General features: G+C 40.0%; 1 protein-coding gene across 2 annotated transcripts in view; it reads right to left on the bottom strand.

Moving 5' to 3' along the window:
* LOC106611541 (uncharacterized) overlaps positions 1-25,857 on the bottom strand; it is a 36,659-nt gene extending 10,802 nt beyond the window's left edge. The window contains exons 1-14 of one of the 2 annotated variants that reach the window (XM_082977094.1): positions 22,446-25,857; positions 21,508-21,570; positions 12,148-12,201; positions 12,000-12,053; positions 11,763-11,816; positions 10,763-10,816; positions 10,048-10,101; positions 9,907-9,960; positions 8,567-8,620; positions 3,128-3,172; positions 2,460-2,513; positions 2,211-2,264; positions 971-1,024; positions 694-765 (exon numbers count right to left, since the gene is read on the bottom strand). In XM_082977094.1, the coding sequence (XP_082833220.1) occupies positions 694-765; positions 971-1,024; positions 2,211-2,264; positions 2,460-2,513; positions 3,128-3,172; positions 8,567-8,620; positions 9,907-9,960; positions 10,048-10,101; positions 10,763-10,816; positions 11,763-11,816; positions 12,000-12,053; positions 12,148-12,201; positions 21,508-21,555 (705 nt within the window). In that variant the 5' untranslated portion in view covers positions 21,556-21,570; positions 22,446-25,857. The remainder of the gene's footprint in view (positions 1-693; positions 766-970; positions 1,025-2,210; positions 2,265-2,459; positions 2,514-3,127; positions 3,173-8,566; positions 8,621-9,906; positions 9,961-10,047; positions 10,102-10,762; positions 10,817-11,762; positions 11,817-11,999; positions 12,054-12,147; positions 12,202-21,507; positions 21,571-22,445) is intronic. The other variant, XM_045722959.2, reaches the window with a different exon arrangement.
* Between the last annotated feature and the right edge of the window lie 1,061 nt (positions 25,858-26,918).

Below are 26,918 nucleotides of genomic sequence, written 5' to 3'. Positions count from 1 at the left end.
TAGTGTTTCACTCGTTTTTTCAGATATTTTGTAGTAAGATTGCAACTTGTCCTGAAGTGGTAGAAATGAAATGAAAGGCAAACTGAAAAGTACTGTTTATGATATTTCTGAAATGGTAAACTATTGTCTCAAAAAATGTCTGTGAAACAGTTCCGGTAAACAATACTGTTATAGATCAATTATGTATTTTACTGCATTCAATTAACCCTCACCTGTAAATTGCAGTCCTTGGGGTAATTTATTTATTTCATCCCATGAAAGACTTGCTTGTTTGCTGTAGTATAAATTAATATTCTTTATTGAAGTTAATGGAGGTAAATCTGGATACACAGCTCCCCATAAAGTAGGTTTCTGGCTCCTAATTCTTAATTAAAATGCAATGTCAGTATTTTTCCTCTCTCATTAAATAAACAAAATGTGATCTGGATGGCAACACTGAAAACATTTGCAGAAATCATTCCTAATGCTCAATCACCGCTCAATTGTACACTACGCCTCAGAAGAAGAAAACATTTATATCAATTTCAAAAGGGTGTGAGATCCTCTTTGAACAGAACATTTGGTGAAAATGACTATAATTGCTAATTCCAGTAATTGCTAAATAGGCCTACACACAGGTAAATCCCTATCAAACTGTCAAGACACAGTATTTTCCCAGCAGTTAAGAGTGATTTTGTAGGAGCCTGTAAATACCTTAGGTCCTGTCAAGCCTGGCATTCCTGGGTGTCCTGGCTGACCTGCTATTCCAGGGTCACCTGACATGCCCTGGAATAACATTCATTCAATCAAGCATCATACTGTACATAGTAAGAACATATGGTAAGAACATGGTAAGGACACTTCGTCTTTTAGACGTTCTGTAGCTTAGATCGTACTGTAAACAGTTCTAAATTATGTCATGTATCACCTTTACTGTCTATTTACATTCACAATAGACATAATCAACAGATATGAAATGTTAAATGTTGACCTCTGGTCCTGAAACCCCTGGTTGACCTGGTAGTCCACTTTCACCTTTGTTGCCCTTTATTTGAGAAAATGTAATTAAAGGCGGAATTCCATAGTAAGACATAGCACACAAACCACAGTGGATACTGATATGGAAATACAATTCTGCTTTGAAATCATAAAATACTGCTGTGGAAAAAAAGAAAAGCTCATGATCAGCATTAGAGTTTTAGGCGACAATTGATTTTTCTAAACGAATGTGCTCCAGTAACGGCTGTCTGAAACGAATCCATGAATATGAAAACATTGCTCATGTCCATAAACTACTATTTCACTCCTGTGCCATTAACCAATACACATTGGCTCTCGTTAATGCGAGATCAGCTAATAAAAAGTGACTGGGAGACAGAGAGTCGAGACCAGAGAAACAGACCGCTTTTGATTTCCATCCCAAAATTCCACTGACGAAGGCAATAGTAGCACTGTAGGCTTGGACCACCACTTCATTTGGCATCACTAGTATAGCCATGGCACTGCTCTAAACAACATACTCGCTAGAAGTTATATCCATGTAGAAAATGCTAACCCAAGCTAGGGTTGCAAAATTCCAGGAACTTTCAATAAATTCCCTCGTTTTCTAGAAATCCTGGTTGGAATATTTCAACCCTAACCCAAGCAGAACTATATGCATCAACAATAACACTGAGGAACTGATTTCACACACCAACAGACAAGGGACTGATATTCACAGTGCAACTATAAAGTCCTGCCTTGTAAGGACAGATGAGGTAATGCAGCCAGCAGTATTTGGGATTTCATAACACTGCTCAGCAGTATTTGGGATTTCATACCAATACTCAATATCATTCAGGGTTTTACGGTTGCTCCGTGTGGTCATCACTGCCTCTAGTGGCGGTGTTGCAACACTGCATGATCTGGGGAGTACATTCCCTGATACAGTACCAGTAAGATCGGGTCAGAACACTCAAATTGCTCCACACATACTGTACCTTCATTGGTTCACAACGTTTCAATGCTAATGGTGTAATTAAGGTATGTGTTGGAGCAACTGAGTGTGCAGGTCTTTACTATTGCTATTTACTATTGAGATTTTCTCAGGCTAGCACCCCATGAAAGTACATTTGACTATTTCTGCAAATATTATTCACATGGACATTGGGCAAAGTAAAATTGACATCATCCCTGAAAGGGTCCGTTCACAGGATGTTACATTTCTTGAACAGAAGAGAAATTACTGTTACCTTAGGTCCAGGTTGCCCTGATGATCCAGGTTCACCAGGAAAGCCATTATCACCCTAAAGAAGAAAAACAAGAAAACAACATCAATTTAAATATTACCCGTATCTCTACACATTTGTTGTCATTGAGTAAGTGTGAAAATGACTTAGCACTATGTCAATACATATTTAAGACACATATAGTACTGTAAGTGTGATCCTGAATACATTTGGACAAATTGAAACTGCATCTATTGACTGCAGCCAACTTACAGATGTTCCAGTTGAACCTTTGGCACCTTTCAGTCCTGACGAACCAGCTTCACCCTGTAATTATAATGATAGAATTAATAACATATGCAGTAACTTTTTTATATTGTAATTTTGTGCAACGGTTTGCCAATTTTGAAAAAAAATTATATATAAGAACAACTTTCTTCATTGATTACATGTGTTTTCTTTCTATCTGTCACATGACAGCTTCATTAAAGATTATTTATGTATTTCTATATCAAAACTCGAACCATAGTTTATAAAAGTCTGATGTTATGGGAAAAAATGACTGAGTCCCCAGAATACTTTTAAAAATGTTCTGTGGGCTTGGCTGAAGTATTTTCAAATTTCAGTAATCCAAAAATAATTTGTGCATTTTCCAAAAGCCATCAAAAACACTTAATTATCTTCCTATTTATTGTATTCTATACTTTATAACGGTGCATGTAAACTGTGGTTGAACACAGCATAATGTTTAATAAAGAAGTACAATAACATAATAGCCTTTCTTGCAAGCACAAAATGTTTGCTAATGTAAAGCTTGCTGGAAAGGATATTGTGACTTTGAATCAATGTTTTTATTTAAAACACCATAATATCAATTTAATGGACAGTATCGGCATGTCCTGACATAAGAGCAGACCTTTATGATAATAACAGGAGCTCACCTTAGTTCCACTCTGGCCCACCTTTCCAGGCACGCCAGGAAAACCCTGGAAACAAAGACAGAGCAAATTAGGGTTAAGTGCCCTGCTGATTATTCACCTTGGGTATTTGAACCAGCAACCTTTCGGTTATGGGCTCGAACTGCTAGGCTACCTGCCACCCTTACTCTATATGACAGCACACAATGTCACTTTTTACTTACCATGATCATGGTATTAGCCTATACATTATAATTGTATTCAATGCATTTGTATTCAATACAGTATATAGATGAAAGGCAGACAAGAGTTTCCTCCCCCTCTAATGTAGCTAACATACATGGTTCACAGATGTATGGTTTTGTTTTCTTTCTTCTGAGAGTCTGGATTAATCACATATAAAATGTCTTTCCCCTGAGCTTCGCTTGCTTTATCAGCCAGCAGGTTTAATGGCTTCCAAAGGATGTTGTTAAAACAAATGCAAATACAGCCCTAATGCAGAGAACAGTGGTACTATATACTGTTGGGTATCACAATGAATGGACAGGAAGATAGCGTCTTAAAACCTTAAAACCTCATTGTATTTATAATGCATCAGAGAGATTATTGTACCAATCTATATAACATACAGTATGTGTGTGTTAACCCTTTGTTTATCTCTTCATAAAATGTTGATTGATTTTACATGAATAACTGGTTGACTCCTAAAAAAGATAAACCTAATAGTACAAATAGGTTTGTTGTCCAAGAAATACACTACGTTGAGAGGAATCTTAAAGTTTGTATAGAGAAAATACACATGTTTATGTGCACCTATAAGTGCTCTCTGCACACAATAGTTTTCACTTGGATATAAATATAAATAATCAATCATTTCAACATGAAAAATGTATCTTGGACACTTTCAGAGTCTCATTACGACATAAAGTCTCATTCCTCAAAGCTAATAAAAAAGCCACTGTATATACAGTAGATGGTTTTAAATTAACAGTGACACAGTCCCAAAAAGACTTTAGACAAGTTACTACTAATTGATATCAATAATAGGTGTTTCAAATACTTGAGGATAAGTTCCATGAAGTGGAATGGATGCATTCCAGTTCCATGCAAGCTTACCCATTTTATCTGACCACTCAGTGTAACAAATCTGGAGTTTATAATAAGAAGCATGTGTGTAGTGAACAAATATGCCATGTTTATGGAAATACTAAACAAGGCCTACTACATTTAGTGATACCAAATATCCCTGATAATTCACTGTGGTCTAACCCTGAGGCCAAAGACAAAATATTGTGTACAGGCCAATGTCAGTTGATACGTCATCTTTAAGTAGTCCCAGAGACGACTATGTCTCCTTTTTCAAGTATGATCTACGTATGTTCATAGCTGCATGCATATTATCTGTTGAAAACATGTCCTCCTTTTCAAAGATTTTAAACAGACATCTCTTTCACACTTCAAACAAAGAATAACTTCAAAGGCTATACGAATATGGGTGACGTAACAGGTTCTTACGTAGTTTGTGTTTTGGCGGAAAATGAAGAATAACCAACAATGTCACATCCCAAGCAGGGATTGAGAAGCATTTTACATTTACATGTATTAATAAACATTGAGTGATGCTCTAGAATTTCCCAGAAATCTCTTACATTTTAGGAATTTAGCAGATGCTCTTATCCAGAGCAACTTACAATATTGAGTACATATATTTTCATACTGGTCCCCCTTGGGAATTGACCCCATAACCCTAGCGTTGCAAGCACAACGCCCCACCAACTGAGCTACACAGGACTACATACCTGTCTGTTCCCCTTTAAGTGATTATTATATCTTCCTTGCCAATAGCATCTATTTCTCCACCAGTATCAACACTGGTAGGATCCTTGTTTTTTTTTTTGTGCCAATTTCTAAATAACTATCATCTTTAAAAAGTTATGCTTTCCTAGATGTTTCTCTGTGTGAAGGTGCCTGGACCGGGCCTTGGAAAATGTTTTCCGTTTTTTTACCACGTCTTATTCAGAGGTATGCTCCTCTATTCTTCCTAAAATGCTTCCCTTTCTTGCTTTTGATGTTCATGTGGTAGACTAACTATATAAACAATGTTACTTGGCCATATCACGACATGCAACACCGTACCACAACTTTCTTATTCCTCAGATGTTTTTCATATAGCTAGCATGCCAAAGTGGTCAAAAGTCACACATTTCACTACCTCAGAGGTAATTCCCCTAAGACCCCTAAGACTTTCATTATCAAACACACAACCATCAAAACATTATGTTAGCCAAATTCTGCATATTCCGTTAAACCTCACCGCATAATCTGATCTACTGGTCTTGCACTCTAAAAGCCATCCCACTGGGCACACGGTGGTTGAATCAACATTGTTTCCACGTCATTTCAATGAAATTACGTTGAACCAACGTGGAAAAGATGCTGAATTGACGTCTGTTCCCAGTGGGATAGATCTATGTTTGGCAGTTGAGCGTGGCAATATTTGTTGTTAATGGACCAATGGGAAAGGTGCCTAACGTTTGTGAATGTACAGTTGAGTCAATAAACAGTTTTTAATTGTTGAGCATATCCAACAAAACTACCTTGAAATGGCTCTTTAGTAATTTTTCATGATAAACGGTGGCAGATGTTTGGCAAATGACAGAGACTATATCTTGAGGGGATTGTAAAAGAACATGGAAACATGTTGCAAAATAACTCCTCAAGAATCCTCAGACACTGCAAACATATTAAACGCTGTTCCCTAGACCATGCTATTGATCAAATCATGAGAAATTACATCACTTATTAAAGATCAGGACAATTAGCCACATCAGTTAAGACACAATAAAAATCCATTGATGTGTCAGATAAGACAGGGAATCAGATGAGCCAAAAGCTAATGTACGTGTAAAGACATTCTTGGAATAGGCTAAGTAGTATATCATGGTCAACTATGGTATGTGACACGTATTCTTGGATCACTGATGGAGTATGGGGGAGATAAGTGTTATTCTATGAACAGGTTGTGACTGTGACACTTAAATGACTCATGGCTCATTGAAGGTGATAAAGACATATTGGCACAAAGCATTTCATATATTATTTTCTTCCAATGGAATTATATTTATTTGCCTTTCTATGAAGTGTCCAAGAACAGCCTTTGTTCCATTCTCTTTACTTTGTTACATTGTGTTCTACTCATTTGAAATTTGACTGCAAAGAACTCCAGCTAGCACAGTGGATCTGGGCCAATTCCGGCTGTGAGTCCGGGCACTCGGCTGAGAGTCAGACTCGGCCCGACGTCATTTGGCCCGAGTCTGGGCCGCCTTCGGCAGTATTACTTATAGCTAGGATGCGGGATTGAGCTCGGGCTGATTCCGGTGTGAGTTATGTGGCCCAAATGTATTACTTGGGGCTCGGGCCGATTCCGGTGTGAGTTATCTGGCCCAAATGTATTACTTGGAGCTCGGGTAAATTGTGGCTACTCTCTGGCAGATGAATACACGGGCTGCTTTATATAATTAACATGTTGTTATTAATTTATTTTTCCATATTTTCTCATTGTTTCTGTGATCCAAAAATGTAATTAACATTTCAATTAAATTCTTTAAGAGTCTTTTCTGTTTAAGTAGTATTTTAGTACTTTGATACTTTGTACAAAGCATTCAAAACTTTGTGAATGGGGCCTCCCGAGTGGCACAGCGGTCTAAGACACTGCATCGCAGTGCAAACTGTGTTGCTACAGATGCTAGCTCGATTCCTGTCTGTGTCGCAGCCAGCCACGACCGGGAGACCCATGAGGCGACGCACAATTGGCCCAGTGTCGTCCGGGTTAGGGGAGGGTTGGCCGGCCGGGATGTCCTTGTCCCATCGCGCTGTAGCTAGTCCTGTGGCGATTTGGCGCCCATGCACGCTGACACGGTCGCCAGCTGCACGTTGGTACGGCTGGCTTCTGGGTTAAGTGTGCATTGTGTCAAGAAGCAGTGCGGCTTGGCAGGGTTGTGTTTCGGAGGACGCACGGATCTTGATCTTCGCCTCCCGAGGCCGTAAGGGAGTTGTAGCGATGGGACTGCAACTGCCAATTGGATATGATGAAAAGGGGGTACATTTTCTTTCATTTTGTGTACATTTATTTACATTTACATCGGGCCGCTTCTGGGGGGGATTCTGGTAAGATGCCGGCAAAGTCGGCTGAAATCCGGTAGACGGAAACGGCCCGATGTACTTGGACCGATTCTGTGCAGTGATTCATTTTGATTCCGGGCCGAGTCTGACACCCGATTCCGGGCCGATTCAATCAGTTCCGGACCCCGGAAGAGGGCCACTTCTGGGACGATTCCTCATTGCTAGCTGGAAAATCAACATCCTTTCAATTCCAAACACTAAATACGCCCCGAAGGACCTTTAACACCACATGAGCTACAGTATCTTGCTTGGTCAGCAAAATGCTCACGTGCAGGTTTTGCTATACTGCACCCATCTGTTGGCTTTGGATAGGGCCTGTAAGTAGTTTTGGAGGACCAATAGGAGGTGCTCATCCATCTAATCTAAAAACCCTCCAATGGCTCAATGTGTCATCTTTTAGATACAACACTCATGATATTCGCTGGTTATTGAAAATACCATGACACTTGTCTGAAGAGTAGGGGTGTTAACCCTGGTGTCCTGGCTACAATTCCTTTTGTCACCCAATACAGTATGTCCATAGCCACCTAATCTTCCACAGCATCCAACTGGATCACTCAACCCATTCCTTCTCCCATGCCATTAATGCCATTGTCATCAACACATCTGGGAAAATAATAATGAAATAAATACATTGAAAATAAATAGAAAACAATATACAATCACTTCTAAAGACACTAGCTTGAGGGGATTGTAGGCAGCTACAACTATTGTGCGGTTTAGTCCATAAAGACGCTCATTGGATGTTCTGGCCAACCAAATGGCTTACAGCCCTGTGGAGCAACTGACTCATTCTCGAACATTTTAGTTCCATCACTCAGATTGTGTGGCCAAATCGGCAAAACTGCACATTAATGGCGATGCCCTTGTGTAAAACTTTATTTTTCAGATAAAAAAAATGTCTGTCCCCAAATGACTATAACATTTTTCCAATTAGCTGTGTTCCCAGCATCACATAAAAGTTACGTATTTCCATAATAGGATTAATATCCTGGGATGAACTACAGGGGAACCACTCCAAATGTACTAGCTGTCAGAAAAAGTCTCATGTTCCATGGTGTCTGCTTTGATTCAAATAACCCCAGATGACCAAGACTGTTTTGGATATCTCCTGCTAAAGTCAAGGAACTTGTTTAATTTGAGGGGGTGGGGGGGCAATTCTGGAATTTTTCCTATTATAGAAACCCAAGCACAGAAGAAAATAGACCATTTAGAGTGCATTGGAATGTAAAGTCTAAATAAGCAATGGTTAAAGAAAGTATATAAGTGTTCATGACTTACAAGATGGCCCTCCCTTCCATCTAGACCAGGTATGCCAGCTGCTCCAACTTCTCCCTATTGATTAAAAGAATGCATCAAAATATCATAAGCACAGATAACATGCCTGATGATTCAGTGTACCCATTACAGGTACAGCTCAAAAGAGATAGCAGCACTCAATCATGTATTTAGTCATTGGATACTGTCTCAACTATCTTTGATACATAACGTTAGCAGTATAGGTGTTAGATGAGGCATCAGTGGGTTTGTACAGGATTAGCTCTCCATTTATCCATGATGTCAAGCCATGATTTGCAATAAACTGGCAATCAGATTTGCAACAAACTGCTAATCTAAAGACATTAGGAACATACAATGAAGAACTACTTTTTTTTAAGGTGCTATATGTGAGAGAAAAAAAGAATTTATTTTTTAGAATAAATCCAGAATTCATAACGCAAACACAACATCCTAAATGGTGATGAACTGCTGTTAAGATAATGAAAACCATGTGTCAGAGAAACCTGGAAACATCAATGATGGCTGAGCTGAGAAGGAACAAGAAGAAACACTGGTGCTAACCCATTTACAGATCACAATGGTGCTAACCCATTTACAGATCACAATGGTGCTAACCCATTTACAGATCACAATGGTGCTAACCCATTTACAGATCACAATGGTGCTAACCCTCGTCCGGTGCACCTGGAGATCACAATGGTGCTAACCCATTTATAGATCACAATGGTGCTAACCCATTTATAGATCACAATGGTGCTAACCCATTTATAGATCACTCTGGTGCTAACCCATTTATAGATCACAATGGTACTAACCCATTTATAGATCACTCTGGTGCTAACCCATTTATAGATCACAATGGTGCTAACCCATTTATAGATCACAATGGTGCTAACCCATTTATAGATCACAATGGTGCTAACAGCAATAATAGATTTCCACTGTTGGGGAACTCCCAGACAATAACAGCAAATCCTTTGGGGGTTCAGTTCAGATCGACTATGCCAAGTCAACCTGATGGTCCATGTTTTCATACGTCAATCCCATCCCTCTGCAAGTTGATTAAATAAGACATCTCAGGCTTATCCCCACCCCCCAAAAAAACAAAAAATATAAAAACAACCTTGCACTTGACTTTTTCTACTAGTACTGACTGCTGATAAATTCTTTATTGAGTAAAAATGTACTTACTACGACTGTGATAATTGGTTGTCTCACCTAGTTATCTTAAGATGAATGTACTAACTGTAAATGTATGAATGTACTATCTCTCTGGATAACAGCATTTGCTAAATTACTAAAATGGTAAATGTAAAATGATCAGTGACATAAAAACAAACCTTTTGACCGATTTGTCCTGGAAGTCCATTCTTTCCATCTCTTCCAGGTAAACCCTGAGTTGAAGAATGGGAGAAAGAGAGATGTTTTCAAACTTAAAGGCACATCAGCTCCTGGTTTGACACCAGAGTACCTATACGTACTGGTTCTCCTGGATGTCCTGCTGGCCCAGGGTGTCCCCTGCCTCCTTTTTCTCCCTGAAATCATCAAATCATCAAGATTACCAATATTGAAAGGACCAATGAGGCCAATGTACTGTATACATTTGTAAATATATTTGTCAACTTGAAAGCCTAAGCAAGTTGCCAGTTAACTACTACCTAACCTATACTTTAAGCACCAGCTGTTAGAGCAGCTCACAGATCACTGCACCTGTACATAGCCCATCTGTAAATAGCCCATCTGTAAATAGCCCATCTGTAAATAGCCCATCCAACTACCTCATCCCCATACTGTACATTTTCTTTTTGCTTCTTTGCACCCCAGTATCTCTACTTGCATATTCAACTGATGCACATCTATCACTCCAGTGTTTAATTGCTAAATTGTAATTATTTCACCACTATGGCCTATTTATTGCCTTTACCTCCCTTATCTTACCTAATTTGCACACATTGTATTTAGACTTTTTCTATTGTGTTATTGACTGTATGTTTGTTTATTTAATGTGTAACTCTGTGTTTTGGTTTGTGTTGCACTGCTTTGCTTTATCTTGGCCAGGTCACAGTTGTAAATTAGAACTTGTTCTCAACTGGCCTACCTGGTTAAATAAAGGAGAAAAAATATATATATATTCTGTTAATTTAGCCACTATTGTATATAACCATGTGATAAATGACAGTGTTGTGATATTCTTACCACTTGGCCATCTTTGCCGGAAAGTCCTGGTCCCCCTGAAAGACCTAAAGAGCCCTGGGAAAGAAATGAAATATACTGAAAGTTTGATAACAAGTTATTAACATGCAACGCTCCTTACCTACCTTTCTCTGATAACATTTGATCAAGTGCCTCCGGAAACTGAGGCAGTGAAAGTATTTGAAACTTTACCTATAACACCTGCATTAGCAAAATTACAAGTGACAATGTGCTGATAATAAAACAGACACTGCCTCATAAAAAGAGCTGGTCTCTTGGATTCAAATGGAAAAATGGGCTGTATTGTCACATAACATTTACTGTGCATTACTATGTTCATAATATCAAAGGTAAACTCTTACTGTACATGTAATAGTCATCAGATACTAATAGTTATAGATACTATTGTATGACATACTGCATGTGGTTCAAATTCAAAGATCCTGTGGTGTGCCTGGGAATATCCTGGGAAAACATCTTGCTGTTTTCCTTATAAACTACACTGTTTCATCCATGTGATGTTCTCTCTTATTTACTTTGGTCTGATCTCATAAAATACACATGATCATATTTGATGTGGGATTCAGTTCAGCAGCTGTTTATTTCAATTGAAGACAGTTCTATTATGATACTTCAGAGTGCATTTATCTCTCTATTATGCATGGAAATACTTGGGAACAGATTTCCCAAATTAAGATCACTTAGAGCTGATCTGGTTTTTACATTTTTTTATGTCCAACAATGAAAATGCAAAGAATATATATATATATATATATATATATATATATATATATATATATATATATATATATATATATATACTGTATATATACTGTATATATACTGTATATATTTATATATGTTTTGCTCAGAAAACATGGGGTGTCAAATAAAACCACCCACGGGCCAAATTTGGCCCTCGAGCCGCCAGTTGGGAAACCCTGTTCTACAGAGATTCATACATTTGATAACCTCATTCAGTGAAACCACTTTTATGGCGTACCTTTTCACCTGCTTGGCCCGATGGCCCAGGTAATCCCGGAACCCCTCTTTCACCCTGAAAAGACAAGATTTATATGTAAAATGTGTGTTTGATAAAAGGGATTGTAGATTATTAGAAGTAGCTTTTGATCAGTACTCTGGAATCCAATCATTGGTGATAATGCTTCAAAGCATCAGTGTCATAAAATAGATTATGCCAATAAAACGTAATACCAATGCCCTTTTTTGACCTTCCTACCGAATCACCAGGCCGTCCTTGTTCTCCCTTGTTACCATCAACCCCGCGTCGCCCCTGAAATAGTGAACAGAAAGAGCAGCTCCATTGATTTACCATCAAAAACCCTAGTCTGATCAAAACATAATTTGTTTTAGAGTGCAGCTGATACCTCTGTCCCAGTTGGACCCTGTGGCCCAGGAACTCCTCGGTTGCCAGAGATGCCCTTTAATTTAAAAAGCGGAGAGATGAGAAGTCATGAGATATTCACCCTTTATTAATGTTGCTCATAGATAAAACACATTTATCAGCTGTGTGTTAAATTAAATTGCAACTTTTTAAAACCTTCATACATACACCCTTCATAAGCTCGTTTTAAGGCTTGTATACATAGATGCTTCAGAAGTCATTCAAAAGGAAATGCTATATGAAGGGTAACAAAGGGGTTTTGATACATTTGACAAAGCATCAGATATAAGAAACTTTTATATCACTCTTCATGTAGTATTTTTTTATTTCACCTTTTTTTAACCAGGTAAGCTAGTTGAGAACAAGTTCTCATTTACAACTGCGACCTGGCCAAGAAAAAGCAAAGCAGTGCGACAAAAACAACAACACAGAGTTACACATGTCCAAACTTATGACTGGTACTGTATATGTGATAGAATGTATAGACATTATGGACAGTGAATATGTTGTATATCTGAAGAATACATGGATAGAATAGTATATACACAGCAATAGTTAAATTGGATACTCCTTGACTAGAATACAGTATATACTGTATGAAGTGGGTAAAACAGTAGGTAAACATTATTAAAGTGACCAGTGTTCCATTATTAAAGTGACCAGTGTTCCATGTCTATATGCATAGGCCAGAAACCTCTGAGGTGTAGGGTTGAGTATACGGGTGATAGCCGGCTAGTGATGGCTATTTAACAGTCTGATGGCCTTGAGATAGAAGCTGTTTTCGGTCTCCTGGTCCCAGCTTTGACGCACCTCCAACGACCTCACCTTCTGGATGATAGCGGGGTGAAAATCCCTTGGCTCGGGTGGATGAAGTCCTTAATGATCTTTTTTGTCCTTCCTGTGACAGCTGGTGCTGTAGATGTCCTGGAGGGCAGGCAGTGTGCTCCCGGTGATTCGTTGGGGAGACCGCACCAACCTCTGGAGAGCCCTGAGGTTACGGACGGTGCAGTTGCCATACCATGCGGTAATATAGCCCGACAGGATGCTCTCAATGGTACATCTGTAAAAGTTTGTGACAGTTTTAGGAGCCAAGCCGAATTTCTTCAACCTCCTGAGGTTGAAGTGGTGCTGTTGCTCCTTCTTCACCACACTGTCTGTGTGGGTGGACAATTTCAGATTGCCAGTGATCTCAGATTTGCTTTGTTAAAGTCCCCAGCTACAACAAATTCGGCCTCAGGATATGTGGCATCCAGTTTACACAAAGTCCAGTGTAGTTCCTTGAGAGCCGTTGTGGTATTTGCTTGTGAGGTATTCTAGGTCGAGTGAACAAAAGGACTGTTCCTATACGTTACCACAAGCACACCATGAGTAGTTAATAATGAAACACACACCTCTGCTTTTATTCTGACCCTGACCTGTTCACCGGACGTGCTTGTTGCACCCTCGACAACTACTATGATTATTATTATTTGACCATGCTGGTCATTTCTGAACATTTTAACATTTTAACATCTTGACCATGTTCTGTTATAATATCCACCCTGCACAGCCAGAAGAGGACTGGCCACCCCTCATAGCCTGGTTCCTCTCTAGGTTTCTTCCTAGGTTTTTGGCCTTTCTAGGGAGTTTTTCCTAGGGAGTTTTTCCTAGCCACTGTGCTTCTTTCACATGCTTTGCTTGCTGTTTGGGGTTTTAGGCTGGGTTTCTGTACAGCACTTTGAGATATCAGCTGATGTACGAAGGGCTATATAAAACTAAATTTGATTTGATTTGATTTGATTATTCTGCCCGGAGAGTTCTTTATTCCTGTCTGCGCAATGTACTGAGACCCCAGCTGGCTGTATGGACAGGGACAGTATATCCGGAGAGGGCCATGATTCCATGACACAGAGTATGTTACAGTCCGTGATGTCTCTCTGGAAGGAGATCCTCACCCTGAGCTCGTCTACTTTATTGTCCAGGGACTGAACATTAGTGAGTAATATACTTGGAAGCGGTGGAGGGTGTGCATGCCTCCTGAGTCAGACTAAAAGTCAACTCTGAATATCTCTTCTCTGCCGGCGGCGTCTTGGAGCAACCTCTGGGATAAGTTCAGTAGAGTTGGGTGGTACAAAGAAAGGATCCAATTCAGGAAAGTTATATTTCTGGTCAAAATGCTGGTGAGTTACCGCCACGCTGATATCCAAAAGTTATTTCCGGCTGTATGTAATAACGCAAAAAACTGTCTGGGATTACAATTCTGCATGGGTCTTTACACTTTGTGCCATGGGAAACTAGGCTACTGTACAGGGTTCAGTGCCAATTCTGTAATGTCTTTTACACTTTCACACCCATACTTGATTACACTGCAAGTGGGCACCATTTGTATATTTAATGTACAGTAAGTGTGCCGACAAATTCATTGGGGAAAATGTTAGGGTTGTCCGAATAAGATAATTATTCTCTACATAATTGCTCAATTCTATTTAATGACTCAAAACACTAAACGATGTTTACTGAACTCAACGATTCTTAGTTGCTAAGGACGTTAACTTGTTATGGATAGGGGGCAGTATTTTCACGGCCGGATAAAAAACCTGATTTAACCTGTACCTGATTTAATCTGATTATTACTCCTGCCCAGAAACTAGAATATGCATATAATTATTAGCTTTGGATAGAAAACAATCCAAAGTTTCTAAAACTGTTTGAATGGTATCTGTGAGTATAACAGAACTCATTTGGCAGGCCAAAACCTGAGAAGATTCCAAACAGGAAACGCCCTCTCTGACTATTTCTTGGCCTTCTTGATCATCTCTATCCAAAACAGGGGATCTCTGCTGTAACGTGACATTTTCTAACGCTCCCATAGGCTCTCAGAAGGCGCCAGAACGTTGAATGATGACTTTGCAGGCCATGGCTGAAAAACAGTAGCGCATTTGGATAGTGGTCGATCTGAGAACAATGAGACTGGGGGCGCGTGCACGAGAAGACTCCATGTTTTTATTTTTTCGTCTTTGAACGAAAACAGGGTTTCCCGGTCGGAATATTATCGCTTTTTTATGAGAAAAATCGCATAAAAATTGATTTTAAACAGCGTTTGACATGCTTCGAAGTACGGTAATGGAATATTTTGAATTTTTTTGTCACGAAATGCGCTGGGCGCGTCACCCTTCTTTATCCTTCGGATAGTGTCTTGAACGCACGAACAAAACGCCGCTATTTGGATATAACTATGGATTATTTGGAACCAAACCAACATTTGTTATTGAAGTAGAAGTCCTGGGAGTGCATTCTGACGAAGAACAGCAAAGGTAATCCAATTTTTCTTATAGTAAATGTGAGTTTGGTGAGGGCCAAACTTGGTGGGTGTCAAAATAGCTAGCCCGTGATGCCGGGCTATCTACTCAGAATATTGCAAAATGTGCTTTCACTGAAAAGCTATTTTAAAATCGGACACCGCGATTGCATAAAGGAGTTCTGTATCTATAATTCTTAAAATAATTGTTATGTTTTTTGTGAACGTTTATCGTGAGTAATTTAATAAATTCACCGGAAGTGTTCGGTGGGAATGCTAGTACTGAACGTCACATGCTAATGTAAAAAGCTGGTTTTTGATATAAATATGAACTTGATTGAACAAAACATGCATGTATTGTATAACATAATGTCCTAGGAGTGTCATCTGATGAAGATCATCAAAGGTTAGTGCTGCATTTAGCTGTGGTTTTGTTTTTTGTGACATTATATGCTAGCTTGAAAAATGGGTGTCTGATTATTTCTGGCTGGGTACTCTGCTGACATAATCTAATGTTTTTCTTTCGCTGTAAAGCCTTTTTGAAATCGGACAGTGTGGTTAGATAAAGGAGAGTCTTGTCTTTAAAATGGTGTAAAATAGTCATATGTTTGTAAAATGGAAGTTTTCGGATTTTCGAGGACTTTGTATTTCGCGCCACGCTCATCATTGGATATTGGAGCAGGTGTTCCGCTAGCGGAACGTCTAGATGTAAGATTAACATATGCAATAAAACAGCCCCCTTGTTTTGGAATAACCTCAAATGTAACATCTGCCCTAACTTCAGTGGTAGGATGACATGTACGGGTTTCATTGTTACATAGTGTAGAATTTGAAATAAACTGATATCTTTCCTCTGATTACAAGTGATGACTTCACAAAACACTTGTGAAAGACACTCTCTTATCCCTTTACTGCACTTTTGGAGGAAGATTTGCTTCAACAATGCACTGCCAGTATTCAAAGGCCACAGTAGGTTCACAAAGAACATATTGTACTGTAAACTGGTCTACACTTCTCATGACCTCAGTCATCAGTAGAGATCAGTATTGAGTGCAAGTTGAACACCCCACACAGACCAATTTACAGTATTTCAAAGCCTCTAATGGAAAAAGCAATGAAAATATATGACTTCAAAATGTCATCCGAACAGCGAGTTGATACATAGTTCATTGACAGAAAACAATGAACAAATTGAAGTCATGAAAATGACTGAAACAATAGGTCTTTTATCCATGATATAGTTTAGGCAGAAAAGGACACAACTTGACCTTGAATAATGATGATATTCAAAAATTGAATTCAAATGCCACTTGGGCAAACAATACTGAAAAATTACAGGGCAGTTTCACGGACACAGATCAAGCCTAGTCCTAACCTAAAACTGACTTTCAATGGAGATTCTCCACTGAGCTTGCGTTTTAGTCCAGGACTAGGCTAAATCTGTGTCCGGGTAACCGCCCCCACAAGTTCAGTGTGATAGTAATAGAGCTGGTACAAGCAAACAAGCAATATCAGAAGAAGTGCCACTCATGTTTTCTGTTAATGAATTTCAAAGTTATTATGTGAGGATTCATGCAGAGACTGTTACCTTTCATGCTCAACAGTTTCAATGAAATCTGACTGCTAACGCACAAACACCTTCTAAATCAAGTTACAAGATTTATCCTGTTACAATGATGGTCCCCTGCAAGTTACGATATACTGTACTCTTCATGGAAACAATGACCATGCATCCCCCTAAAACATTTGCTTCATTCATACAAATGTAATATTCCCCTCAAGGTCTTCATCATGTTTTCATCATAGCTAGCAATCTCAACACACTCTAAGGGGTCTATTCAATGAATTCCGGTAAGACAATTCCGCTCCAACACAAAGAAACCATGCACCAACATAGAGTGAAGATATGTAGGCACTTTATCATTAACCTAGACACTGTACTGTATGTCAGAGCGACATTCACCTTCACAAATGAAATTACCCATTCTTCTCTTTTTCTTTCAGTTTGATATTAGAGAGCATCTCAGGGAGGACTTGCTTCAATGACTATCTTCATGGTCTGTTTCATAACCATTATATTCTGACTATAGGCCACTTAATAACATATAATCTGGTGAAGATTCAATATGTTTCAATATCTTCAGTGGCAACCAGATCACTATATCAAAGTCTACGCTCAGTCTCTGCAGATGTACTGTATGTTAACAAAACTGTGGCAGGAATGATTACTTACATTTGACTACGATCTAGTCTAGATACTGTAGATCAGGACGTATTATTTAAAACACAAAGCTTTCCTGCAAATAATGATATATGAATGGTCTCCATCTGACCATCCTCATGTGCCCAGTTATCACACCAGTAGAAGAAACAAAGTTTCTCCTGCCTCCCAGTAGGAAGCAACAGCCTTCAGAGTTAGCCAAGTGCTCTTGCCAAGTATTGTACTTTACTGAAGAAATAAGGCCCAAGGGGGTGTGGTACAGTTGAAGTCGGAAGTCTACATACACTTAGGTTGGAGTCATTAAACCTCGTTTTTCAACCACTCCACAAATTTCTTGCTAACAAACAAAAGTTTTGGCAAGTCGGTTAGGACATATACTTTGTGCATGACACAAGTAATTTTTCCAACAATTGTTTACAGACAAATTATTTCACTTATAATTCACTGTATCACAATTCCAGTGGGTCAGAAGTTTACATACACTAAGTTGACTGTGCCTTTAAACAGCTTGGAAAATTCCAGAAAAGTATGTCATGGCTTTAGAAGCTTCTGATAGGCTAATTGACATCATTTGAGTCAATTGGAGGTGAACCTGTGGATGTATTTCAAGGCCGACCTTCAAACTCAGTGCCTCTTTGCTTGACATCATGGGAAAATCATAAGAAATCAACAAGACCTCCACAAGTCTGGTTCATCTTTGCGAGCATTTTCCAAACGCCTGAAAGTACCACGTTCATCTGTACAAACAATAGTACTCAAGTATAAACACCATGGGACCACGCAGCCATCATATCACTCAGGAATGAGATGCGTTCTGTCTCCTAGAGATGAACGTTCTTTGGTGCGAAAGTGCAAATCAATCCCAGAACAACAGCAAAGGACCTTGTGAAGATGCTGGAGGAAACGGCTACAAAAGTATCTATATCCACAGTAAAACGAGTCCTATATCGACATAACCTGAAAGGCCGCTCAGCAAGGAAGAAGCCACTGCTCTAAAACCGGCATAAAAAAAGCCAGACTACGGTTTGCAACTGCACATGGGGACAAAGATTGTACTTTTTGGAGAAATGTCCTCGGGTCTGATGAAACAAAAACAGAACTGTTTGGCCATAATGACTATCGTTATGTTTGGAGGAAAAAGGAGGAGGCTTGCAAGCAGAAGAACACCATCCCAACCGTGAAGCACGGGGGTGGCAGCATCATGTTGTGGGGGTGCTTTGCTGCAGGAGGGACTGGTGCACTTCACAAAATAGATGGCATCATGAGGGAGGAAAATTATGTGGATATATTGAAGCAACATCTCAAGACATCAGTCAGGAAGTTAAAGCTTGGTCGCAAATGGGTCTTCCAAATGAACAATGACCCCAAGCATACTTCCAAAGTTGTGGCAAAATGCCTTAAGGACAACAGTCAAGGTAGTGGAGTGGCCATTACAAAGCCCTGATGTCAATCCCATAGAAAGTTTGTGGGCAGAACTGAAAAAGCGTGTGCGAGCAAGGAGGCCGACAAACCTGACTCAGCTACACCAGCTATGTCAGGAGGAATCGGCCAAAATTCACCCAACTTATTGTGGGATGCTTGTGGAAGGCTTCCTGATACATTTGACCCAAGTTAAACAATTTAAAGGCAATGCCACCAAATACCAATTGAGTGTATGTAAACTTCTGACCCACTGGGAATGTGATGAAAGAAATAAAAGCTGATATAAATCATTGTCTCTACTATTATTCTGACATTTCACATTCTTAAAATAAAGTGGTGATCCTAACTGACCTAAAACAGGGCATTTTTACTAGGATTAAATGTCAGGAATTGTGAAAAACTGAGTTTAAATGTACACTGCTCAAAAAAATAAAGGGAACACTTAAACAACACAATGTAACTCCAAGTCAAATCAAACTGTCCACTTAGGAAGCAACACTGATTGACAATAAATTTCACATGCTGTTGTGCAAATGGAATAGACAACAGGTGGAAATTATAAGCAATTAGCAAGACACCCCCAATAAAGGAGTGGCTCGGCAGGTGGTGACCACAGACCACTTCTCAGTTCTTATGCTTCCTGGCTGATGTTTTGGTCACTTTTGAATGCTGGCGGTGCTTTCACTCTAGTGGTAGCATGAGACGGAGTCTACAACCCACACAAGTGGCTCAGGTAGTGCAGCTCATCCAGGATGGCACATCAATGCGAGCTGTGGCAAGAAGGTTTGCTGTGTCTATCAGCGTAGTGTCCAGAGCATGGAGGCGCTCCCAGGAGACAGGCCAGTACATCAGGAGACGTGGAGGAGGCCGTAGGAGGGCAACAACCCAGCAGCAGGACCGCTACCTCCGCCTTTGTGCAAGGAGGAGCAGGAGGAGCACTGCCAGAGCCCTGCAAAATGACCTCCAGCAGGCCACAAATGTGCATGTGTCTGCTCAAACTGTCAGAAACAGACTCCATGAGGGTGGTATGAGGGCTCGACGTCCACAGGTGGGGGTTGTGCTTACAGCCCAACACCGTGCAGGACATTTGGCATTTGCCAGAGAACACCACCAAGATTGGCAAATTCGCCACTAGCACCCTGTGCTCTTCACAGATGAAGCAGGTTCACACTGAGCACATGTGACAGACGTGACAGAGTCTGGAGACGCCGTGGAGAACGTTCTGCTGCCTGCAACATCCTCCAGCATGACCGGTTTGGTGGTGGGTCAGTCATGGTGTGGAGTGGCATTTCTTTGGGGGGCCGCACAGCCCTCCATATGCTCGCCAGAGGTAGCCTGAATGCCATTAGGTGCCAAGATGAGATCCTCAGACCCCTTGTGAGACCATATGCTGATGCGGTTGGCCCTGGGTTCCTCCTAATGCAAGACAATGCTAGACCTCATGTGGCTGGAGTGTGTCAGCAGTTCCTGCAAGAGGAAGGCATTGATGCTATGGACTGTCCGTTCCCCAGACCTGAATCCAATTGAGCACATCTGGGACATCATGTCTCGCTCCATCCACCAATGCCACGTTGCACCACAGACTGTCCAGGAGTTGGCGGATGCTTTAGTCCAGGTCTGGGAGGAGATCCCTCAGGAGACCATCCGCCACCTCATCAGGAGCATGCCCAGGCGTTGTAGGGAGGTCATACAGGCACGTAGAGGCCACACACACTACTGAGCCTCATTTTGACTTGTTTTAAGGACATTACATCAAAGTTTGATCAGCCTGTTGTGTGGTTTTCCACTTTAATTTTGAGTGTGACTCCAAATCCAGACCTCCATGGGTTGATAAATTGGATTTCCATTGATTATTTTTGTGTGATTTTGTTGTCAGCACATTCAACTATGTAAAGAAAAAAGTATTTAATAAGATTATTTCATTCATTCAGATCTAGGATGTGTTATTTTAGTGTTCCTTTTATTTTTTTGAGCAGTATATTTTCTTCTTCTTGAACTGCACTGTTGGTTAAGGGCTAAGGGCTTATAAGTAAGCATTTCACGGTAAAGTCTACAGTTGTTGTATTCGGCGCATGTGGCAAATAAAGTTTGATTTGATTTGATATAGTATAAACCTCTTTTCCTTTATTTTTAAAAACGTGAAAATGCCCTGGAATCCTTGACAGGCAAATCCTATTGGAGAAAGGGTGCCATTAGCACAGCTATGTACTGTGCATCTCTCCAAGTGTGCCCTTTAACCGTTACAACTGAATTATCTTGATATTCAAGAGCTCCAATTGGCATCGGACTGATTTGAACACCCATTCAACAATGTCCCATATAGCAGTGCATCCATTATTGATACATTGATTTTCTCCAAAGTGTTGGATTCTGATGAGTGTTGAGTGAGGGGATGTTTGAATATAAAACGATGGAGTACTCACAGGCTTACCATCAGCACCAGCAGGACCAGCTTGACCGGGCCTTCCCATTGTTCCTGTTTCCCCCTGAAAGAGAACACAGCAGGTTATTGACTGGACCATTTGGACCTTTAAACAATGCAAGTGCACCACTCATGAAACTGCTGAACTACTCAGAAACCGTTTTTCGATTGCATGCTGCAAATTGTTTTAAAACATGTTCTTTGTGAGGAGCATCAAACAGTAATGGTTTTGACCTTTCCTGGAAAATTATATGTCACGGCTTTACTGACTATCAGTAAAACACATCTTTCCAAGTGCATGTCTCAGCAGGATAGGTTTAGCTTTACTTTATTCAAGATGCCATTTATTACAATTCCTGTTAATATATCAGCCCAAAATGTCCATCTGTGAACCAGCCATGCTTGTAGCATTTTGGATCTACCATCAAAACCTTGTTGAGTAATCTTTTCCTGTTGAAAAACAGGATTTGCACCCATGCATGACCATGCCCTTATAAACACAAACATGTCTGAAACCTTGTACACTCTTATAGAATAAAGGGACCAATTGCTATGGTAATATTAGTTAAAGGTACGCTACTTCAAAGCTTTAGTGTTAGTTTTAACATCTTATAATTATTTGGCACATGCTCTATGAATAATGAAATGGGTCACAGAGCATTTTATTTTGTGGCCCATTTCAGGAAATTTAATTTTGCCTAGAAGCCAGTCTGTTGCTACTTTTAGTTAACGTGTCATTCTCTTGCCAAACAGTCTGGAACTAGTCCCTATTTCAATGTTTAGTTATTTCCATCAATAAGAACGTAGGACAGTGGGGCAGGTCTTATTGAAAACATCTCCCAACCACAACCCAATCACATGCATTGCTGTCACCTTGATGTACTGTAGGCAGACAGCCACATTTGCTTCAACCTTATCTTTCTATTTGGCTGTACTTACATGGTGTTGGACGAATTGCTCATGCAATTTGCGGGGAGACAAAACATTTTGTTACAAAACTGTTCAAATGTGGAATGCTTTCAGAAGTGTATTTGATTTGCACAGCAGCATGTTCCGGATGGAAGGAGTTGACACTGGATTTAGAAACTGGCAAGTCTAGGGGTGAAGCCTTCTGACTGACCTTCATGCCTGGAAGGCCAGGGGGTCCGGGAGGACAGGTGCAGGGTTCTGGAGTGGGGTCCACGTCTATATCACCAGGGCCGTTTGCACACTGGAATAAACAAGAAACACATCATTCACTAATCACACATTACATATCTTTCATTAAGCTATACTACTAATCAATTATTGTATCTGATTTCCTGCTAACAGACACTCTCAGACAACAGAAGCCAAGAGAGTGCATTCAGTTCATGTCTCTTAGCAGCAGCCTTATCATTTAGCTTTTAGCAGCCCAGAAGCATTGACACAGCAGACACTACCAGCAAAATGACTTTGTAAACGTACAGTTGAAGTCGGAAATTTACATACACCTTAGCCAAATATATTTAAACTCAGCTTTTCACAATTCCTGACATTTAATTCTAGTACAAATTCCCTGTCTTAGGTCAGTTAGGATCACCACTTTATTTTAAGAATGTGAAATGTCAGAATAATAGTAGAGACAATGATTTATTTCAGCTTTTATTTCTTTCATCACATTCCCAGTGGGTCAGAAGTTTACATACGCTCAATTATTATTTGGTAGCATTGCCTTTAAATTGTTTAACTTGGGTCAAACGTTTCAGGTAGCCTTTTACCAGCTTCCCACAATAAGTTGGGTGAATTTTGACCCATTCCTCCTGACAGAGCTGGTGTAACTGAGTCAGGTTTGTCGGCCTCTGTAACATGGGTTGTATAAAGGGGACTAAGGCGTGGCGTGTAGAGTGCTCATATTTTATTAATGATAACACTTAAACAGAAAATAACAAAAACGACAGCCAACAGTTCCGTCAGGTAACTAACATACAAAACGGAAAACAACTACCCACAAAACCCCATAGACAAACCCCAACATAAATATGATCTCCAATTAGAGACAACACGAACCAGCTGCCTCTAATTGGAGATCATCCAAAACTCAACCTAGAAATAGAAAAACAAGAACAAAACATAGAAACAAAAAACATAGACTGCCCACCCATGTCACACCCTGACCTAACTAACCAGAGAAAAAACAGCTCTCATAGGTCCGAGCATGACAGCCTCCTTGCTCGCACACGCTTTTTCAGTCCTGCCCACAAATATTCTATAGGATGAGGTCAGGGCTTTGCGATGGCCACTCCAATACCTTGACTTTGTTGTCCTTAAGCCATTTTCTACAACTTTGGAAGTATGCTTGGGGTCATTGTACATTTGGAAGACCCATTTGCGACCAAGCTTTAACTTCCTGACTGATATCTTGAGATGTTGCTTCAATATATCCACATAATTTTCCTCCCTCATGATGCCATCTATTTTGTGAAGTGCACCAGTCCCTCCTGCAGCAAAGCACTCCCACAACATGATGCTGCCACCCCCGTGCTTCATGGTTGGGATGGTGTTCTTCGGCTTGCAAGCCTCCCCCTTTTTCCTCCAAACATAACGATGGTCATTATGGCCAAACAGTTCTATTTTTGTTTCATCAGACCAGAGGACATTTCTCCAAAAAGTACAATCTTTGTCCCCATGTGCAGTTGCAAACCGTAGTCTGGCTTTTTTATGGCGGTTTTGGAGCAGTGGCTTTTTCCTTGTTGATCAGCCTTTCAGATTATGTCGATATAGGACTCGTTTTACTGTGGATATAGATACTTTTGTACCTGTTGCCTCTAACATCTTCACAAGTTATTTTGCTGTTGTTCTGGGATTGATTTGCAATTTTTGCATCAAAGTACATTAATCTCTAGGAGACAGAACACATCTCCTTCCTGAGTCAGTTAAGTCAGTTAAGAACAAATTCTTATTTTCAATGACAGCCTAGGAACAGTGGGTTAACTGCCTTGTTCAGGGGGAGAACGACAGATTTTTATCTCGTCAGTTCGGGGATTCGACCTTGCACCCTTTCGGTTACAAGTCCAACGCTCCAACAACTAGGCTACCTGACGCCCCAGGTATGACGGCTGCGTGGTCCCATGGTGTTTATACTTGCGTACTATTGTTTGTACAGATGAACGTGGTACCTTCAGGCGTTTGGAAATTGCTCCCAAGGATGAACCAGACTTGTGGAGGTCTACAAATTTTTTTCTGAGGTCTTGGCTGATTTCTTTTGATTTTCCCATGATGTCAAGCAAAGAGGCACTGAGTTTGAAGGTAGGCCTTGAAATACATCCACAGTTACACCTCCAATTGACTCAAATGATGTCAATTAGCCTATCAGAAGCTTCTAAAGCCATGACATAATTTTCTGGTATTTTTCAAGCTGTTTAAAGGCACAGTCAACTTAGTGTATGTAAACTTCTGACCCACTGGAATTGTGATACAGTGAATATAAGTGAAATAATCTTTCTGTGAGCAATTGTTGGGAAAATTACTTGTGTCATGCACAAAGTAGATGTCCTAACCGACTTGCCAAAACTATAGCTTGTTAACAAGAAATTTGTGGAGTGGTTGAAAAACGCGTTTTAATGACTCCAACCTAAGTGTATGTAAACTTCCGACTTCAACTGTAGTTCTAGAGACAAGGTTCTATATTACACGTTTATAGCAAGAAACAAACACACCTTAGCTGTGTTTGAATACTCAAACTAACCGCACTAACCATACTTTTTGTGACGTAAATTGAGTACAGTATGCTTATTGGTCATAGTATGGATAGAGTTAGTATGCCAAAGGTTCCTGGATGTCGTACTACTGTACATTTGCCAAAATACAAAGTATACACGCAGTGGACACTGTTTCTGTACTTTTAGGGCGCATAATGTAATTCTTCAAGAAATGGGCAGGGCTTCGCAACGTTTTCAGATTTGAAGAAAATGGCGGAAGAAATATGTAGCCGAAGTCCGACGAGAGCGGATACTAATGAATTGCTTTAAATAATTATGACAAATGTTAAGAAAATGTTGAGCAATGTAATAAAGTAATGACTTTTTAAATTACTTACGCTACACGTTATGTTGACAATTTGTTGGCTATGCTATCCTTACGAACCGCATAGCATATCATTACAGCAGTAGGTACTACCGGTAATGTTAGCTAGCTTCTCTAGGGCCGGCGGGACGAAATCGTCCCACCTACGTAACAGCCAGTGGAATCCTGTGGCGCGTTATTCAAATACCTTAGAAATGCTATTACTTCAATTTCTCAAACATATCACTATTTTACACCATTTTAAAGACAAGACTCTCGTTAATCTAACCACACTGTCCGATTTCAAAAAGGCATTACAACGAAAGCGAAACATTAGATTATGTCAGCAGAGTACCCAGCCAGAAATAATCAGACACCCATTTTTCAAGCTAGCATATAATGTCACAAAAACCCAGAAGACAGCTAAATGCAGCACTAACCTTTGATGATCTTCATCAGATGACACACCTAGGACATTATGTTATACAATACATGCATGTTTTGTTCAATCAAGTTCATATTTATATCAAAAACCAGCTTTTTACATTAGCATGTGACGTTCAGAACTAGCATACCCCCGCAAACTTCCGGTGCATTTACAAAAAATTTACTAAATTACTCACGATAAACGTTCACAAAAAGCATAACAATTATTTTAAGAATTATAGATACAGAACTCCTCTATGCACTCGATATGTCCGATTTTAAAATAGCTTTTCGGTGAAAGCACATTTTGCAATATTCTCAGTAGATAGCCCGGCATCACAGGGCTAGCTATTTAGACACCCAGGAAGTTTAGCACTCACCAAAGTCAGATTTACTATAAGAAAAATGTTATTACCTTTGGTGTTCTTCGTCAGAATGCACTCCCAGGACTTGTACTTCAATAACAAATGTTGGTTTGGTCCCAAATAATCCATAGTTATATCCAAACAGCGGCGTTTTGTTCGTGCGTTCAAGACACTATCCGAAAGGGTAAAGAAGGGTGACGAGCATGGCGCATTTCGTGACAAAAAAATTCTAAATATTCCATTACCGTACTTCGAAGCATGTCAACCGCTGTTTAAAATCTATTTTTATGCCATTTTTCTCATAACAAAGCGATAATATTCCGACCGGGAATCTGCATTTAGGTAAACAGACGAAAGAAAATAAAGCACGGGGTCGACTCGGGCACGCGCCTAAGCCCATTGTCCTCTGATCGGCCACTTGCCAAAAGCGTAAATGTGTTTCAGCCTGGGGCTGCCTCGATATCATTCAGCTTTTTCCCGGGCTCTGAGAGCCTATGGGAGCCGTAGGAAGTGTCACGTTACAGCAAAGATCCTCAGTCTTCAATAAAAAGAGCCAAGATGAACAACAACTTGTCAGACAGGCCACTTCCTGTACAGA

Source organism: Salmo salar, chromosome 01 (assembly GCF_965601325.2).
Source record: "Salmo salar chromosome 01, fSalSal1, whole genome shotgun sequence".
Classification (NCBI taxonomy): domain Eukaryota; kingdom Metazoa; phylum Chordata; class Actinopteri; order Salmoniformes; family Salmonidae; genus Salmo; species Salmo salar.
This window is presented reverse-complemented; position numbering and strand designations above follow the sequence as displayed.